The 20,148-nt window shown below is 44.4% G+C and overlaps 1 protein-coding gene across 1 annotated transcript in view; it reads right to left on the bottom strand.

Moving 5' to 3' along the window:
- The window catches only part of LOC126183925 (GTPase-activating Rap/Ran-GAP domain-like protein 3), a 662,070-nt gene that overhangs the window by 61,761 nt on the left and 580,161 nt on the right, over positions 1–20,148 (bottom strand). Inside the window, exons 14-15 of the mRNA XM_049926272.1 lie at positions 16,290–16,584; positions 585–683 (exon numbers count right to left, since the gene is read on the bottom strand). Coding sequence (XP_049782229.1) covers positions 585–683; positions 16,290–16,584 — 394 coding nt within the window. The remainder of the gene's footprint in view (positions 1–584; positions 684–16,289; positions 16,585–20,148) is intronic.

Genomic DNA, 20,148 nt, shown 5'->3' with positions numbered 1-20,148 from the left:
CAAGTCGCATATAACTTTTTTTTTATTTTTACATGTTTCTCTCGACCAGCGCGAGCATCTTCAGAAATTACGCAGCCGGGAACCGCAATATCGGGCCGTGTATAGAGCCCCCTTCATACACAAATATATGACGGCGGCGCTATACACAGCCCGGTATTTGTAAAGTGAGGGCCTCGGCTACGAAATTCCTGAAGATGCTCGCGTTGGTTTAGTGAAACATGTCAAAATAAAGAAAAAGTTATATGCGACTTGTGGTGGCTCTACAATTCTAGTTTCTAACGGTCGCTATCACGTGACTTAAGGCGGCTCTACAGGTTTTAATTAAAACGTTACATCAACAAAAAAGAAACGGCACACTGCGTGATGATTTATTGCCTGTTACTTTAGAATATTGTGGTTTCAGTGACAAACAGATTACAAAGATTTTTTACGTAGAACTAAAAGAATGTGAAAAAAGTGAAAAAATGCTTATGACTAACGATTCTCAAAAAAGTAATCTTTCTCGATGGATTTTCAATGGAAAGCCGAGCTGAGAAACATAATTATGTTTAGCATTTTTCATGGTATTCTAAGAGAAAACAAACCTTTTTCAGCTCTGAGAAGAAGTATGCCATGTGCTTCGATGACGCTAAGCTGTTTCACGGGAACTGTCTTGTCAAATATCAGTCGATGAGATGTGCTTTCTGCAAAAGAAGAGTATATTGGCATGTGTATAATTTTGCAGGCAATAATAATTGTTCTAATACATTTGTCACATTACTTACGCGTTACGTTTCTATGTAGTAGACAGAAATTTGATAGCATACGATAAATTATTAGTGTGTATTATATACAGGGCTATTACAAATGATTGAAGCGATTTCATAAATTCACTGTAGCTCCATTCATTGACATACGGTCACGACACACTACAGATACGTAGAAAAACTCATAAAGTTTTGTTCGGCTGAAGCCGCACTTCAGGTTTCTGCCGTCAGAGCGCTCGAGAGCGCAGTGAGACAAAATGGCGACAGGAGCCGAGAAAGCGTATGTCGTGCTTGAAATGCACTCACATCAGTCAGTCATAACAGTGCAACGACACTTCAGGACGAAGTTCAACAAAGATCCACCAACTGCTAACTCCATTCGGTGATGGTATGCGCAGTTTAAAGCTTCTGTATGCCTCTGTAAGGGGAAATCAACGGGTCGGCCTGCAGTGAGCGAAGAAACGGTTGAACGCGTGCGGGCAAATTTCACGCGGATCCCGCGGAAAATTGGCTCATGCCGCAACTGGAGACCGACAGCGCCGACTTCATCTTTCAACAGGATGGTCCTCCACCGCACTTCCATCACGATGTTCGGCATTTCTTAAACAGGAGATTGGAAAACCGATGGATCGGTCGTGGTAGAGATCATGATCAGCAATTCATGTCATGGCCTCCACGCTCTCCCGACTTAACCCCATGCGATTTCTTTCTGTGGGGTTATGTGAAAGATTCAGTGTTTAAACCTCCTCTACCACGAAACGTGCCAGAACTTCGAGCTCGCATCAATGATGCTTTCGAACTCATTGATGGGGACATGCTGCGCCGAGTGTGGGAGGAACTTGATTATCGGCTTGATGTCTGCCGAATCACTAAAGGGGCACATATCGAACATTTGTGAATGCCTAAAAAAACTTTTTGAGTTCTTGTATGTGTGTGCAAAGCATTTTGAAAATATCTCAAATAATAAAGTTATTGTAGAGCTGTGAAATCGCTTCAATCATTTGTAATAACCCTGTATATTCTGTTGTAAACTAAATGACTCCCGCATGTACTGCAGAAAATTTAGTGTTACATTTAATTATTACCTCGAGGAAGTGTTGAAAATATTTGTACACTGAAGCGTCAAAGAAACTGGTATAGGCATGCGTATTCAAATAGAGAGATATGTAAACAGACAGAATACCGCGGTGCGGTTGGCAACGCCTGTATGTATAAGACAAGTATCTGGAGCAGTTGTTAGCTCGGTTTCTGCCGCTACAATGGCAGTTTATCAAGATTCAAGTGAGTTTTAACGTGGTGTTAGAGTCGACGCACGAGCGATGGCACACAGCACCTCCGAAGTAGCGTTGAAGTGGGGATTTTTCCCGTACTACCATTTCACGAGTGTACCGTGAATATCAGGAATCCGGTAAAACTTCCAATCTCCGACATCGCTACGACCGGAAAAAAATCCTGCAAGAACGGAATCAACGACGACTGAAGAAAATCGTTCAACGTGGTAGAAGTGTAGCCCTTCCTCAAATTGCTGCAGGTTTCAGTGCTGGGCCATCAACAAATATCAAAGTACGAACCGTTCAACGAAACATCATCGATATGGGCTTTCGGAGCCGAAGGCCCACTCGTGTACCCTTGATGACTGCACGGCACAAAGCAATTCGTAGCACTGGCTCTTAAGAATAATTCCTTTTAAAAAAATCGAAATATATATTTCATCACTGAATGATTTCAGTTATAAAGTGGTATTCTGTAAGTCTTAAGGGTACTTTGAAGACAACTCTGAAGTAAAAAACCAGCACATCTTTGCCATACCGATTGCTCGAACGTGGGGTAGTAATGAAGTTTTGATTATCACATTAAAAAAATTACGTAATTAGTTTTTTGTTTATTTGCAGGTATACGTCTGCGATCCTTGTACGAATCGAAAATCTGACAGCAAAGTAGCGTGGTACACTACTGGTGGAGACAAAGGAAAATAACAACTGTGGCGCACCGGGTCCAGCGGTTGCGAGAACTGCAAGTAACCGCAAAATTCGTTTGGTTGTAAAATGATCACACCAAGCTGCCAAAAGCTTTTGTTTTATTCTTTTGCAGCTAGTTTAGACATAATACTTATCATCTGTCACAAATTTTAAATATTTTTCTTCTCGATGTATAACACTTGTCTATAATTCAAACTGAATCAGTGATTACTTACCGCTGTGTTAATACACTCCTGGAAATGGAAAAAAAGAACACATTGACACCGGTGTGTCAGACTCACCATACTTGCTCCGGACACTGCGAGAGGGCTGTACAAGCAATGATCACACGCACGGCACAGCGGACACACCAGGAACCGCGGTGTTGGCCGTCGAATGGCGCTAGCTGCGCAGCATTTGTGCACCGCCGCCGTCAGTGTCAGCCAGTTTGCCGTGGCATACGGAGCTCCATCGCAGTCTTTAACACTGGTAGCATGCCGCGACAGCGTGGACGTGAACCGTATGTGCAGTTGACGGACTTTGAGCGAGGGCGTATAGTGGGCATGCGGGAGGCCGGGTGGACGTACCGCCGAATTGCTCAACACGTGGGGCGTGAGGTCTCCACAGTACATCGATGTTGTCGACAGTGGTCGGCGGAAGGTGCACGTGCCCGTCGACCTGGGACCGGACCGCAGCGACGCACGGATGCACGCCAAGACCGTAGGATCCTACGCAGTGCCGTAGGGGACCGCACCGCCACTTCCCAGCAAATTAGGGACACTGTTGCTCCTGGGGTATCGGCGAGGACCATTCGCAACCGTCTCCATGAAGCTGGGCTACGGTCCCGCACACCGTTAGGCCGTCTTCCGCTCACGCCCCAACATCGTGCAGCCCGCCTCCAGTGGTGTCGCGACAGGCGTGAATGGAGGGACGAATGGAGACGTGTCGTCTTCAGCGATGAGAGTCGCTTCTGCCTTGGTCCCAATGATGGTCGTATGCGTGTTTGGCGCCGTGCAGGTGAGCGCCACAATCAGGACTGCATACGACCGAGGCACACAGGGCCAACACCCGGCATCATGGTGTGGGGAGCGATCTCCTACACTGGCCGTACACCACTGGTGATCGTCGAGGGGACACTGAATAGTGCACGGTACATCCAAACCGTCATCGAACCCATCGTTCTACCATTCCTAGACCGGCAAGGGAACTTGCTGTTCCAACAGGACAATGCACGTCCGCATGTATCCCGTGCCACCCAACGTGCTCTAGAAGGTGTAAGTCAACTACCCTGGCCAGCAAGATCTCCGGATCTGTCCCCCATTGAGCATGTTTGGGACTGGATGAAGCGTCGTCTCACGCGGTCTGCACGTCCAGCACGAACGCTGGTCCAACTGAGGCGCCAGGTGGAAATGGCATGGCAAGCCGTTCCACAGGACTACATCCAGCATCTGTACGATCGTCTCCATGGGAAAATAGCAGCCTGCATTGCTGCGAAAGGTGGATATACACTGTACTAGTGCCGACATTGTGCATGCTCTGTTGCCTGTGTCTCTATGTGCCTGTGGTTCTGTCAGTGTGATCATGTGATGTACCTGACCCCAGGAATGTGTCAATAAAGTTTCCCCTTCCTGGGACAATGAATTCACGGTGTTCTTATTTCAATTTCCAGGAGTGTATGTAGCCCTTGCGTATGGCATGACATCGTCGCGTTTGCGCAGTTCCGAACTTGACGGTCATACCACTTGAAGGGCCACATATTCGCACAGCGATAAGCAGTCATGGAGTACAGTTTAAAGTTGTAGACATGTGGCCTGTGGAAGAAGACAGAGACTGAAATACATCGAGTAAATAACTGAGGACGTATGTTGCAACTGATACTCTGGGATGAAGAGGTTAGCTCAGGTGAATTATTCGTGGCGGGCCGCATCAAGCCAGGCAGAAGACTGATGACCCCAAAAAAATGTGGCATACCCCGTGAACAACTTTTAAAAAATATCTTCCAGATGATGACTGATAGGTCGAACCAGTTGCAGAATAAGGAAACAAAGACTTTTGTACGCTTGGTGTGGTTATATCTTCTACACAAGCTGTGCGCCACTATTTTAAGATTATCTTATAAACAAGAAATTAATTACGTAAGAATCTGTATGAAATCGCGGCTTATGCTAGACATCGTTTGATTAGTTTCATTTTACCTAATCATGTTCTAGCACTTTCTATACTCTCTTCAGGGAGTTTTTATTTATTTTTATTCTGAAAACTGTTATTACATGTTAACATCTTGTGGAGGTTATATGCGTCTTTGGCTTAAAGTTCCTCACATGTACAAAGATGCGATAATAAGGTGCCTAATTTTACGTTAGTTTACATATACAGTAAGGAACACATGTCACAGAATATCTCGTACACTTACGCCATGCTGAAAAAATTAGGTCTAGGTTGCTAACTTGGAAATGATATAAGCGGGGCGATCAAAAAGTTTCCATTCGAAGGCCGTACAGTCTAGAATTGGTATGCCAATTAAGAAAAATTTTCTTGAGCATTGAGGCAATCATCCCACCAAAATGGTTCAAATGGCTCTGAGCACTATGGAACTTAACTTCTAAGGTCATCAGTCCTCTAGAACTTAGAACTCCTTAAACCTAACTAACCTAAGGACATCACACACACCCATACCCGAGGCAGGATTCGAACCTGCGACCGTAGCGGTCACGCGGTTCCAGACTGTAGCGCCTTTAACCGCTTGGCCACACCGGCCGGCGCAATCATCCCACCAATGCAACATGTCGAAGATACCAGTTCGGTAAAACACCATGTCCTGCTGCGTGAAGAAATCCTTACCTGCCTACTGCACATGCTTTTTTGATGGAACACCATTCCTTAACGGTGGATCTCGACAGACATGCTCCTCCCACACACATTCTTCATCCTCCAATGGATGTCTACCGGTGTTTGTCCTTCGGCAGCCAAGAAAGGAGTAACAGCACGTTGGACGTATTTGGTAATAACGTCGCCACAGTTCCGCAATTACCGCACGCATGTCGGAAAGACACGAATGCCACACAAATCCTTGCCTACTTGTCGGTGCTTATATACCAGCACCGGGATGGCGCTACGTCGCATAGACGTGCAGCAACACCCTCAAACTGAAACTTTTTGATCGCCACTTACACATTTGCTCACATATCTCATATGTCACTATTCGTCATGCGTGCCTGTAGTTTTACATTTACCACACATACTACAGCTTGTCACCTGCAAGCAACGAAACTTTCCCTGTTTTTCGTTCATTTTAAACTTAAAATCGCTGTCTTCTATCGCGTTATTTAGCGTGTTACTTATGTTTTTCCAGATTTTTTTTATTGCTGTGGTCTTCCTTCCCCTGTTTGTGACATGTGACTTTAACATTATATGTTAACAAACGTAATATTTGACGTCTAATTATTGCTTCTTTGTAAGTGTAAATTACTTAAAGCCAAAAATTCATATAACCTCCACAAGAAGTTAATATGTAATAATAATTTTCAGAAAAAAATTAAAACCTATTATAGATAGCACAGAAAGCGCTGAAACATGTTTGAGTAAAACAAAAATAATCGAACGGCATAATACTGGTTGATTCTTGCAGAGACGATGATAGCAACCAATCACTTTGTATAATGCTATTTATTCACATAAATAGCGCCATTACCAATTTCGAAGCGATAGGTTCATCATCAGACGGCTTGTTCATACAGTTTGTTGTAGTTTACATTAGTTTTCTCTTTTGATTCCTACATGTAGTGAAAATTGCTTGGGATGGTGGTCCTGCAACCACAACATGATTTGATAAACTGTCTAATTTAACTGTAATTGTGAATCATAACGATTTAAAACGATATAAATACGTGTACAAAAATCATCATAAGAAGTGGTTGGTTGCTGTTATCTTTTCTGCAAGAATAAACCTGTAGTTTGTACATAGCCATGGTCTCAAAATATCAGTTTTCGACAAAATAGCATTAAGATTACTCCGCCAGGTACTGAGAAACGTTCATGCTTCTAAAAGCTCCAAAAGGAACCTAACGAAGACTAACCTCAACATCAAGTACAGCATAAAATGCATGTCATACAGGTAACACCAATCTACCAAAAATCGATGTACCAGGTGGCGTACACACGGCGTCCTCCGTTGACGTTAGTTAATCCCGGATACCACAGACGACGAAAGGTTTGCCTAAGCAGAACAGTTAAGAGGACTCCACACCAACAGAGAGGGGACCCTCTGAACGTAAGACTAGCGCTTGAAAACAACCACTTTACAGGCATAATTAGTCCTATAGCTCGATGCCAGAAAACTTGCTTGTTGCAGGTGGGGTGCCGCGTTCGATTCCTGGGCTCGAGAAAGGTGTCTGTGTAGAAGAACGATTGTCCCTGACCAAAACACTATGCTTAAGGGCCAAAGCCTACTAATTGTCTGTTTCAAGGCATATCAAGATATGATAGCTGATCTGTTAATAACACATAATGCACCAGTTCGTGTTTTACAATTAGCAGCATTACATAAATGCTACCATATCATTGCAATAAAGAAAAATGAATATAATGAATGTCATAAATGATGTTCCTTTAAACCTATGTTATAGACTGATAGACCTTTATAATTGCATTATTCGCAATACAAATGTTAAAATGCATGTGCGCCTTGTTGGATGCATTGATGTAAGCGCCTCTCGGTATTAGCATGCACACCTCTTAACATTTCTACAGATACTGGAGCGCAAGCATGACGTATTAGTTCTTTAAACACATCTGGATTTTCCGGTTCCGTTTCGTAAACCATGGATTTGATATAACCCCATAAGAAAAAATCCAAGGATGTTAAATCAGGCGATCTCGATGACCATCGAATGCAACCACCACGACCTATCCACTGTTCTGGGTATACACTGTTGAGATATTCCCTAATCCCTCTACAATAATGGGGTGATGTACCATCGTGCTGAAACCAGAGTCTCAAAGCTAACTGAAGTAGGACGTATTCCAAAAGATGCCCAAAGTTCAGCTCATTCTGTAGGAACTGCAAATACAGCGGATCAGTTAGTCAGGGAGCCCAACAAACTGGTCCAATGACGTGTGTCCTAGAATGCCGCACCGTACGTTTAACACACCAGTGCGCTTGCATGTGATGTGGTCGTACCCAGTGAGGACTGGCAGGGGCCCAATAATGTAGATTGTGTCTATTGACAGTGGTGTCATTGGCGAAATAGTATTCGTCGCCCCACAAAGTCTGGCCGATGGAATTCGGATTTAACGCTACTTTATTTACGTCTACAGAACTATGCCCAATTTTGGAAATCGTTTGCATATAGCTGTCAGTGTAGGTGCAGCTTGAAGGGATGCCATTTTCGTTCCTCCAGAATCCTTTGTACCGGAGACCTCGATATCCTCAGGCACGCTGCAGCTCTTCTTAGTCCTAATTACGATGAGAAATAGGTATTACTGGGCGAGATTTAATGTCTTTCATAATATTAATACAAAGGGTGTTAAAAAGTTTCGCACAGTCGTCTCTAATTTTTTTATTTTCTGCAGGAGGAGAACGAAATTTTTTGTGAACAAACTTGGAACATTTACCTATATGTTGGTATATAAAAGTATTTTCTTTTATTTACAGGTGAGCCATAATGGACCGTGAAGTAGATGTCAGGTTGCGACAACGGTCGGTGGTGGAGTTCCTCTTCAAGACCGGCGATGACTCTGCCACATCGATTCACAGGAAGTTGATCCCTGTTTATGGGGAGGACACAGTGGATCGCAGCAGTATCCAGCGGTGGTTGCAGAGGTTTAAAGAAGGTGATTTCTCTCTACAGGACAATCCACGATGCGGTAGTCCATCAACAGTAGTGAGTGATGTGAATAAGGAGACCATTGATCAAATCACTCAAAATGACAGATGTGTGACGACACGACAGCTTGCTGAAATGACTCGTTTATCATTGGGTAGTGTGGTATCACTGGTACAGTAACTAGGGTACAGAAAAATCTGTGCACGTTGGGTGCCTAGATTATTGACAAGAGAAATGAAAACGACGAGGAAGAACGTGTGCGACGGTCTCGTGAAGACCTTCACTGAAGAGTGGTTCAAAATGGCTCTAAGCACTGTGGGACTTAACATCTGAGGTTCAAATGGTTCAAATGGCTCTGAGCACTATGGGACTTAACATCTGTGGTCATCAGTCCCCTAGAACTTAGAACTACTTAAACCTAACTAACCTAAGGACATCACACACAACCATGCCCGAGGCAGGATTCGAACCTGCGACCGCAGCGGTCACGCGGTTCCAGACTGAAGCGCCTAGAACCGCACGGCCACACCGGCCGGCTCTGAAGAGTGGGAACAGTGTTTTATCGGCGTCATTACCCAGGATGAAACATGGTTGTTTTTGTCCGAACCTGAGAGCAAAACTCAGTCCATGGAGTGGCATCAACCGGGTTCCCCTCGGAAGAAGAAACCAAGACTTTCACAAATAGCAAGCCGAAAGGTGATGGCCTCCTTCTTCTGGGATCAGTGTGGTGTCATTTTCATTGACTTTTTGGAACCTGGCTCCACAATTAACCGGGACTGTTACTGTTTGTCATTGGACAAGCTGCGACGTGCTCAAATGGTTCAAATGGCTCTAAGCACTATGGGACTTAACGTCTGAGGTCACCAGTCCCCTAGACTTAGAACTACTTAAACCTAACTAATGTAAGGACATCACACACATCCATACCCGAAGCAGGATTCGAATCTGCGACCGTAGCAGCCGCGCGGTTCCGGACTGAAGCGCCTAGAACCGCTCTACCACAGCGGCCGGCCTGCGACGTGCCATCAAGACCCACAGACCACAGCTTCAGGGTCAGCTTATCAGACTACACCATGACAGTGCCAAACCCATACAGCCCTTATGACGCAGGAGAAAATCAGGAAAATGGGTTGGAAAATTGTTCCTCTTCCTCCCTATAGTCCAGACTTGTCTCCGCCTGATTTTTACCTCTTTGGTCGTCTGAAGGCCCACCTGCGCGGTAAAACATTTGATTGTGAGAAAGACCTTATTTCCTGTGCCAAGCGAGGGTTTAAAGTCAATCCCCAGAATTTTACCAAAGTGGATTTACATCATGGAAAGAACGTTGTGCCAGGTGAGTCACAGTTGATGGAGGCTACGTTGAGTAGGCTCAATGTATAGTTAAATGTTCCAAGTATGTTCACAAAAAATTTCATTCTCCTCCCGCAAAAAATAAAAAAAATTAGAGATGACTGCGCAAAACTTTTTGAACACCTTTTGTAATAATGATCATATTATTATTATTCTTTCTTTCTTTTCTCAGACGTTATGTCTGGTCTAAAATGGAAAGTGACGCGGACCTTGATCAAGCGTGACTTCCTTTTAACTGTACGGTATATGTTATATTGCATTTAGGAACTTTCGGGTAATTGAACATGTATCAATAATTACGGATTTCTGTAGTTGTATATATAAGTTTGGATGTAGCTGTATTGCATTGATGTACTGGTGGATATTGTGTGGTATGACTCCTGTAGTTGATAGTATAATTGGTATAATGTCAACTTTATCCTGATGCCACATGTCCTTGACTTCCTCAGCCAGTTGGATGTATTTTTCAATTTTTTCTCCTGTTTTCTTTTGTATATTTGTTTTATTGGGTATGGATATTTCGATTAGTTGTGTTAATTTCTTCTTTTTATTGGTGAGTATGATGTCAGGTTTGTTATGTGGTGTTGTTTTATCTGTTATAATGGTTCTGTTCCAGTATAATTTGTATTCATCATTCTCCAGTACATTTTGTGGTGCATACTTGTATGTGGGAACGTGTTGTTTTATAAGTTTATGTTGTAAGGCAAGCTGTTGATGTATTATTTTTGCTACCTTGTCATGTCTTCTGGGGTATTCTGTATTTGCTAGTATTGTACACCCGCTTGTGATGTGATCTACTGTTTCTTTTGTTGTTTGCAACGTCTGCATTTATCTGTTGTAGTATTGGGATCTTTAATAATATGCTTGCTGTAATAACTGGTGTTTATTGTTTGATCCTGTACTGTAATCTTGAATCCTTCCGTCTCACTGTATATATTGCCTTTTCTTAGCCATGCGTTGGATGCGTCTTGATCGATGTGTGGCTGTGTTAGATGATACGGGTGCTTGCCATGTAGTGTTTTCTTTTTCCAATTTACTTTCTTCGTATCTGTTGATGTTATGTGGTCTAAAGGGTTGTAGAAGTGGTTATGAAATTGCAGTGGTGTAGCCGATGTATTTATATGAGTGATTGCTTTGTGTATTTTGCTGGTTTCTGCTCGTTCTAGAAAGAATTTTCTTAAATTGTCTACCTGTCCATAATGTAGGTTTTTTATGTCGATAAATCCCCTTCCTCCTTCCTTTCTGCTTAATGTGAATCTTTCAGTTGCTGAATGTATGTGATGTATTCTACATTTGTGGCATTGTGATCGTGTAAGTGTATTGAGTGCTTCTAGGTCTGTGTTACTCCATTTCACTACTCCAAATGAGTAGGTCAATATTGGTATAGCATAAGTATTTATAGCTTTTGTCTTGTTTCTTGCTGTCAATTCTCTTTTCAGTATTTTTGTTAGTCTTTGTCTATATTTTTCTTTTAGTTCTTCTTTAATATTTGTATTAACTATTCCTATTTTTGACTGTATCCTAGATATTTATAGGCATCTGTTTTTTCCATCGCTTCAATGCAATCGCTGTGGTTATCCAATATGTAATCTTCCTGTTTAGTGTGTTATTATTATTATTATTATTATTATTATTATTATTATTATAGGAACAAATAATACCGCAACCTAAATGCAATAGCACGATAACACTTTCTGTGGTGTCACCGCCAGACACCACACTTGCTAGGTGGTAGCATTAAATCGGCCGCGGTCCATTAGTACATGTCGGACCCGCGTGTCGCCACTGTCAGTAATTGCAGACCGAGCGCCACCACACGGCAGGTCTAGAGAGACGTACTAGCACTCGTCCCAGTTGTACGGACGACTTTGCTAGCGACTACACTGACGAAGCCTTTCTCTCATTTGCCGAGAGATAGTTAGAATAGCCTTCAGCTAAGTCCATGGCTACGACCTAGCAAGGCGCCATTAACCATTTCTAGAGAGAGTCTCACTTGTATCATCAAGAATGCTGTATACAAATGATGGATTAAAGTTAAGTATTCCATCAGCTACGTACTTTTCTTTATAGCATTCATTACGTATCCTGTTTCAGACCTAAGCAAGCCTGCGCGAGTTAAGAGCGTGCCCTTTCGGCTTCCTCGCCTTGTGTCTAGACTGTCTTGTCTAGACACAACACTTTCGCTTATACTAAATCGTACGCACGCGTTATTTTCATACGAGCTGTGCTTACCGTGCGCGGAATGTGCTCCAAAATACTCAGTAACGTCCCGGGCAACATCGGGTACGTCGTGGATTGGTCTTTCCACGACACGTTGCACCTGTAAAGCTCCTTCGGTTCTTAAACGCATCTCCGTACGTCTAAAAACACGCACATTAGGTAGAACTCGCGTTAAAAAACGTTGTGAATACAGCATTGTGGCCTCAGCTGCACTGCAGTGCATCTCTCCACAGATCAGTATCACATCGGGGTAGCCTTTGCTACAGTACATTGCAGTTACCGGTTTGACCGTGAGACCTGACTCGAACTACAAAGAGACGCCCACGCGATCTTACTAGAGTGGAACCAGCAGGAAAACGCACGCTGATGGCAGCACTTCCCCTTTGGACAGCAGTGATGACGCAACCCTTCTTGCACTAACGTATGCGGGCAACGTAAAACCAAAGAGGACGGCTTGCCTGGGCCACCTAGCAAATATCGAAATATCTCTGAGAGAGAGATTCTTTGGTACTGTTATGGTTGCGATATCGCCATCTTTGTATACATCCTCCCATGCTGCAAAATTTTTTGGTATGTGTAGTAGTTGTGCTTTAAACCACAAATAAAAAAGTGCTTGATATTGTCTTCGCTACTCCATGAACACAAGCAGAGAGCATTGCAACGTAATGGCGCGGAGTTTCCGACGTACGTAACTAAAATACACTCCTGGAAATTGAAATAAGAACACCGTGAATTCATTGTCCCAGGAAGGGGAAACTTTATTGACACATTCCTGGGGTCAGATACATCACATGATCACACTGACAGAACCACAGGCACATGGACACAGGCAACAGAGCATGCACAATGTCGGCACTAATACAGTGTATATCCACCTTTCGCAGCAATGCAGGCTGCTATTCTCCCATGGAGACGATCGTACAGATGCTGGATGTAGTCCTGTGGAACGGCTTGCCATGCCATTTCCACCTGGCGCCTCAGTTGGACCAGCGTTCGTGCTGGACGTGCAGACCGCGTGAGACGACGCTTCATCCAGTCCCAAACATGCTCAATGGGGGACAGATCCGCAGATCTTGCTGGCCAGGGTAGTTGACTTACACCCTCTAGAGCACGTTGGGTGGCACGGGATACATGCGGACGTGCATTGTCCTGTTGGAACAGCAAGTTCCCTTGCCGGTCTAGGAATGGTAGAACGATGGGTTCGATGACGGTTTGGATGTACCGTGCACTATTCAGTGTCCCCTCGACGATCACCAGTGGTGTACGGCCAGTGTAGGAGATCGCTCCCCACACCATGATGCCGGGTGTTGGCCCTGTGTGCCTTGGTCGTATGCAGTCCTGATTGTGGCGCTCACCTGCACGGCGCCAAACACGCATACTACCATCATTGGCACCAAGGCAGAAGCGACTCTCATCGCTGAAGACGACACGTCTCCATTCGTCCCTCCATTCACGCCTGTCGCGACACCACTGGAGGCGGGCTGCACGATGTTGGGGCGTGAGCGGAAGACGGCCTAACGGTGTGCGGGACCGTAGCCCAGCTTCATGGAGACGGTTGTGAATGGTCCTCGCCGATACCCCAGGAGCAACAGTGTCCCTAATTTGCTGGGAAGTGGCGATGCGGTCCCTTACGGCACTGCGTAGGATCCTACGGTCTTGGCGTGCATCCGTGCGTCGCTGCGGTCCGGTCCCAGGTCGACGGGCACGTGCACCTTCCGCCGACCACTGGCGACAACATCGATGTACTGTGGAGACCTCACGCCCCACGTGTTGAGCAATTCGGCGGTACGTCTACCCGGCCTCCCGCATGCCCACTATACGCCCTCGCTCAAAGTCCGTCAACTGCACATACGATTCACGTCCACGCTGTCGCGGCATGCAACCAGTGTTAAAGACTGCGATGGAGCTCCGTATGCCACGACAAACTGGCTGACACTGACGGCGGCGGTGCACAAATGCTGCGCAGCTAGCGCCATTCGACGGCCAACACCGCGGTTCCTGGTGTGTCCGCTGTGCCGTGCGTGTGATCATTGCTTGTACAGCCCTCTCGCAGTGTCCGGAGCAAGTATGGTGGGTCTGACACACCGGTGTCAATGTGTTCTTTTTTCCATTTCCAGGAGTGTATGTTCACGTTAATAATTTGTTTAGATCTATGTCCTTCGAAATTGTTATGAGGCAGAATTACAGTTAAATTAGACAGTTTCTCACATCATGGTTTGGTTGTCAGGCGCTACCAACTCCAGGAATTTTCATCACATGGGAAAAAGTGAAAATTAATGTAATACCAGGCCCCTGGAGTAGACAACATTCCATTAGAACTATTGACAGCCTTGGGAGAGCCAGTACTGACAAAACTGTACTATCTGGTGAGCAAAATGTATGAGACAGGCGAAATACCCTCAGAATTCAAGAAGAATATAATAATTCCAATCCCAAAGAAAGCAGGTGTTGACACATGTGAAAATTACGGAACAATCAGTTTAATAAGTCATGGCTGCAAAATACTAACGCGAATTATTTACAGACGAATGGAAAAACTGGTAGAAGCCGACCTCGGGGAAGATCAGTTTGGATTCCGTAGAAATGTTGGAATACGTGAGGCAATACTGACCCTACGGCTTATCTTAGAAGCTAGATTAAGAAAAGGCAAACCTACGTTTCTAGCATTTGTAGACTTAGAGAAAGCCTTTGACAGTCTTGACTGGAATACTCCCTTTCAGATGCTGAAGGTGGCAGGGGTAAAATACAGGGAGCGAAAGGCTATTTACAATTTGTACAGAAACTAGATGGCAGTTATAAGAGTCGAGGGACATGAAAGAGAATCAGTGGTTGGGAAGGGAGTGAGACAGGGTTGTAGCCTCTCCCCAATGTTATTCAATCTGTATATTGAGCAAACAGTGAAGTAAACAAAAGAATAATTTGGAGTAGGTATTAAAATCCATGGAGAAGAAATAAAAACTTTGAGGTTTGCCGATGACATTGTAATTCTGTGAGAGACAGCAAAGGACTTGAATGAGCAGTTGAACGGAATGGACAGTGTCTTGAAAGGAGGATATAAGATGAACATCAACAAAAGCAAAACGAGGATAGTGGAACGTAGTCGAATTAAATCAGGTGATGCTGAGGGAATTAGATTAGGAAATGAGACACTTAAGGTAGTAAAGGAGTTTTGCTATTTGGGAAGCAAAATAACTGATGATGATCGAAGTAAAGAGGATATAAAATGTAGACTGGCAATGGCAAGGAAAGCGTTTCTGAAGAAGAGAAATTTGTTAACATCGAGTATAGATTTAAGTGTCAGGAAGTCGTTTCTGAAAGTATTTGTATGGAGTGTAGCCATGTATGGAAGTGAAACATGGGCGATAAATAGTTTGGACAAGAAGAGAATAGAAGCTTTCGAAATGTGGTGCTACGGAAGAATGCTGAAGATGAGATGGGTAGATCGCATAACTAATGAGGAGGCATTGAATAGAATTGGTGAGAAGAGGATTTTGTGGCACAACTTGAGTAGAAGAAGGGATCGGTTGGTAGGACATGTTCTGAGGCATCAAGGGATCACGAATTTAGTATTGGAGAGCAGCGTGGAAGGTAAAAATCGTAGAGGGCGACCAAGAGATGAATACACTAAGCAGATTCAGAAGAATGTAGGCTGCAGTACGTACTGGGAGATGAAGGAGCTTGCACAGGATAGAGTAGCATGGAGAGCTGCATCAAACCAGTCTCAGGACTGAAGACCACAACAACAATGTAAATACAACAAAAACGTATCTTAACGCGAACAAGCCGTCTGATGAGGAACCCGTTGGTTCGAACCCGGTAACGGCGCTATTTATCTGAATAAATAACGTTATAAAAAGTGGTTGGTCGCTGTTATCTTCTTTGCAAGAATAAATCTGTATTTTGCATATAGCCACGGTCTCAAAATATCAGTTTTCCTCGAAACAGCATTAATCAAACGGCGTTTAGCATATAGCGGAATTTCTGTCAAATTTTTCTTAGATTGGAAGAGGAGCTATAACATCCAAAAGATGATTACTTAAGTTTTCTTTTTGGAAGTGATAGTTACAACTTTATGACAAACCTTCGTCTCTATTAGGTTACGGCATTTCTCTCATTTCTTTATGGCAGTGATCAAGCGAAATGTCCTTATCTGTAGGCGCCATAGTTGGCAAGAAGTGAGCGACTCGTACCTTCAATGACGAAGACTCCAGCCTCGGTTGCGGCAATGAGCTTGTTGTCTCCCCAGGAATCGCCGCAGAAGGTCTCGTGCGGGAAGTCCGGGTAGAAGCAGGCGGGCTCCCATGGCGGGCGTTTGAACATGGAGGATGAGGCGAGGCTGGTCGGAGCGTCGCCACGCATGATGGTGTCCAATTTGAGCGCCTGCCCTGCGCGCACGAATTCCACCTGGCGCGCCTCCTCCTTGCGCCGTGAACCCCTCGGTGCGTCGGGCAGCACGTCGCTGAAAGCCCTCCTGTTCAGCATCGTCTGCGGCGCACCCACACACATCACTCCGATTAGTACCTATTGTTTTTAATTCTCGGCAAATCGTGCACAACCAGTTAAGGAACCTCAACGGATATGTACGGCGCTGAAGTAATCGATTTTAAAATCTGTTCTTAATTTTCGTGAGATTTTTGGGGAAATATGGGAACCGAAATAATTTTGTGCTTTGATATGATGGAACCAAACTTTCTTTGAGACATATGAATCTCAACCTTATTTTCGATAATGACAGGAGCTGAAGAAATGGATTAAAATTTGTGCTATGACCAGGACCTGCACCCAGATCTCCTGCTTACGAGGAAGATGTGGAAGCCATTGCACCAAACGCAGCTGCGCGGACTGCTCTAGCACAGATCTGGGGTGCTATTTCAGTATCGCAGAGCCTCGGCATTTCTAAAGATTTAAGAAGGGGAACATAGGTTGAACGCGTGAATTGAAGTTTGTATTCGGTAGGGCACTGGACTAGACTAGTAAGTGCAGTTGTGTTAGCCATGCTGGTATAGTGATGTAATGGCTAGCGCATCTGCCTAGTTAGCAGGAGACCCGCGTTCAAGTCCCAGACGTAGCACGAATTTTAATTCATTAAAATTTTATGTATATTTTGTGAAAAAAATGGCCACAAGAGAATTTTGAACACTGATCTCCTCGTTCGCACTCCAACCCCGTGACCACATAACCACGACACCGGGTGTAATCAAATTTGCTCGATGTTGCATGTCTTGAGCTTGGATCGTTCACTATTTCTATTTTGCTGCTTTTTCACAGTTCAGGATACATTCTTACTGTTTTCATGCTTGAATGTGTTCGTTTTTGACGGACTGTCCACTGGGTCATCTTAGGGGGGTGCGATGGGGAGTTTCCCTCGTCAGTCGCCGAGTGGTCAGCGCAGCAGAATGCCATACGTGGGGTCCCGGTTGATTCCCAGCCGGGTCGGTGATGTTCTCCGCTCGCGGACTGGATGTTGTGTTGTCTTCATCATCATTTCATCCTCATCGACAAGCAAGTAGCCGAAGTGGCGTGAGCTAAAAATACTTGCACCAGGTGAACGGTCTACCTTACGGGAGGCACTTGCCACACTTGGTCTACACGGTAGTATCTCGCTGTCGTCCTCTGACATCAGCTGTATTGCAGAATGATACCATCTCTAGTTTGGAAATATTTTATGATGTGCGGTAGCCACGGAGTACAACGCTCCATTCGCTTTAAAAGATTAAAAATGGAAGGAGTCACAACAAACTAGCGACACCGTGTAAGGAGAAAACATCCACAATGTTCGTTGGAAGAGAAAGTAACTTTGGTTGACATACCTATAATTTTGTAGACGTGCAATATACTTGGGACAATAACTGAAGCATTCATTTTTCGGTTGCTTCAGGGTGAAAAATTTATACCATCCAAAAGCAACGATGCGGGACAATCATCGGCTTGTGACTTTTCGCTCTCGCTGTCGCCGCACCCGTCTCTTTCACCTTCGCCATCTTTGCTGGAGACAAAGATATCGATTTGTGCCACAGCCTTCACCCCATATCGAATGTGGTCTCCTATTCCTTAACATTTATTAGAATTTTTCGACCTTTGTTCGAATTCTACGTTTATTACTGGAGGCAACAGCGATCAAAAACCGAAAATCAGTTATTTCAGAAGCCTGTTATTGTGAGCAGTTTCAATAGTCAGGTTAAACTGGTGATGGGAAGAAATGGTGTACTGTCGCTACTCCTTCTTGCCGGGACGGAATTTGTGTAGAACATCTGTCTGTGTCTAGTTCTATCTCATGTGAAAATGTGAGAACATTTTCGAAATGTTTACAAATCATGTAACGGAGGTTCAAATGGTTCAAATGGCTCTAAGCACTATGGGACTTAACATCTGAGGTCATCAGTGCCCTAGACTTAGAAACTACTCAAACCTAACTAACCTAAGGACATCACACACATCCATGTCCGAGGCAGGATTCGAACCTGCGACCGTAGCAACAGCGTGGCCCCGGACTGAAGCGCCTAGAACCGCTCGGCCACAACGACCGGCCGTAACGGAGGCGGGACGTGGGTACCAGCCCAGCCGGAACATTTATTTATTTATTTACTTCGTTGCTTCCTTTAGACTTACTCTCTATATTTATACAGGGTGTTTCCGTAAGAACGTGCAAATATGTAACAGGACATAGAGAATGCTCCACCGAACAATTTGAGACACGGAACCTAGGGTCGGAGAAGCCAGCTTAAGCAGATATGGAAGTAAACTTGTCTACCGCTTTGTCTAGCATTACTGTTTTCCAGCTTATTTACAGCTAACATGCATACAAGTCTACACGTATGGTGCTGTTTATTTACATTTACATTCTTCATTTCCTGCAAGCAAACAAGGTGGATGAGTCTGATTGCCAATAAGTTATGATTCACTTTTTGTTTACTTTACTTGACCATAAGATGGCTCCGTTTTAACGTATTTACATCGTTACATGACAGACTGTGCTATGAATCAACGACAGATCCATTCATTACTCAGCGCTATTCAGAGACGTGTAGCACAATACGATTGAGCAGTACAGGTACAGTATCTCCTGGTCGCTGGATTGGAAGGGTCCTATTCAGTGGCCTGCGAGTCATCTGACCTGAATCCACTTTTTTATTTCCTATGTAGATAGCTAAAGTCACTTGTGTATGATGTGGTGTCACCGCCAGACACCACACTTGCTAGGTGGTAGCTTTAAATCGGCCGCGGTCCATTAGTACATGTCGGACCCGCGTGTCGCCACTGTCAGTAATTGCAGACCGAGCGCCACCACACGGCAGGTCTAGAGAGACGTACTAGCACTCGCCCCAGTGGTACGGACGACTTTGCTAGCGACTACACTGACGAAGCCTTTCTCTCATTTGCCGAGAGACAGAATAGCCTTCAGCTAAGTCCATGGCTACGACCTAGCAAGGCGCCATTAACCATATCTAGAGAGAGTCTCACTTGTATCATCAAAAATGCTGTATACAAATGATGGATTAAAGTTAAGTATTCCAGCAGCTACGTACTTTTCTTATAGCATTCATTACGTATCCTGTTTCAGACATAACGCCAGCCGGCGTGTGTAAACTCGTGCCTTTCGGTTACCCGTCACTGTGGACTGGCTGTCTTGTCAGTCCACAACATATGAGACCCCAGTGGATATGGAGATGGAATTAGTTGCCAGAATTTTAGCTGCCTGTGATCTGATTCGAAACACACCAGGGATATTTGTCAGTGTGGGTCAGAAACTTGTTCGCCGATGTCATGCTTGCATTGAGGCTGATGGCCGTCAGTTTCAGCACATTTTGTAAGATACAGTACAAATGGTATGCTCATTGTGTCAGTGATGGTATTTGCAGTTAACTGTAACTAATGTAAATAAAAAAGTACCCAGTAACGTGATTTTATTCCTATTATCTCCTTAAGCTGGCTTCTCCGACTCCAGGTAGATTACCTCAAATTGTTCAGTGGAGCGTCCTCTATATCCTGTTAAATTTTTGCACGCTCTTACGGACACACCCTGTATAGTAAGTCGTACGGCACTAACAC

This window comes from Schistocerca cancellata, chromosome 4, assembly GCF_023864275.1.
Source record: "Schistocerca cancellata isolate TAMUIC-IGC-003103 chromosome 4, iqSchCanc2.1, whole genome shotgun sequence".
Taxonomy (NCBI): Eukaryota; Metazoa; Arthropoda; class Insecta; order Orthoptera; family Acrididae; genus Schistocerca; species Schistocerca cancellata.
The sequence above is the reverse complement of the archived record's forward strand: the minus strand, read 5'-3'. Positions and strand labels throughout refer to the sequence as shown.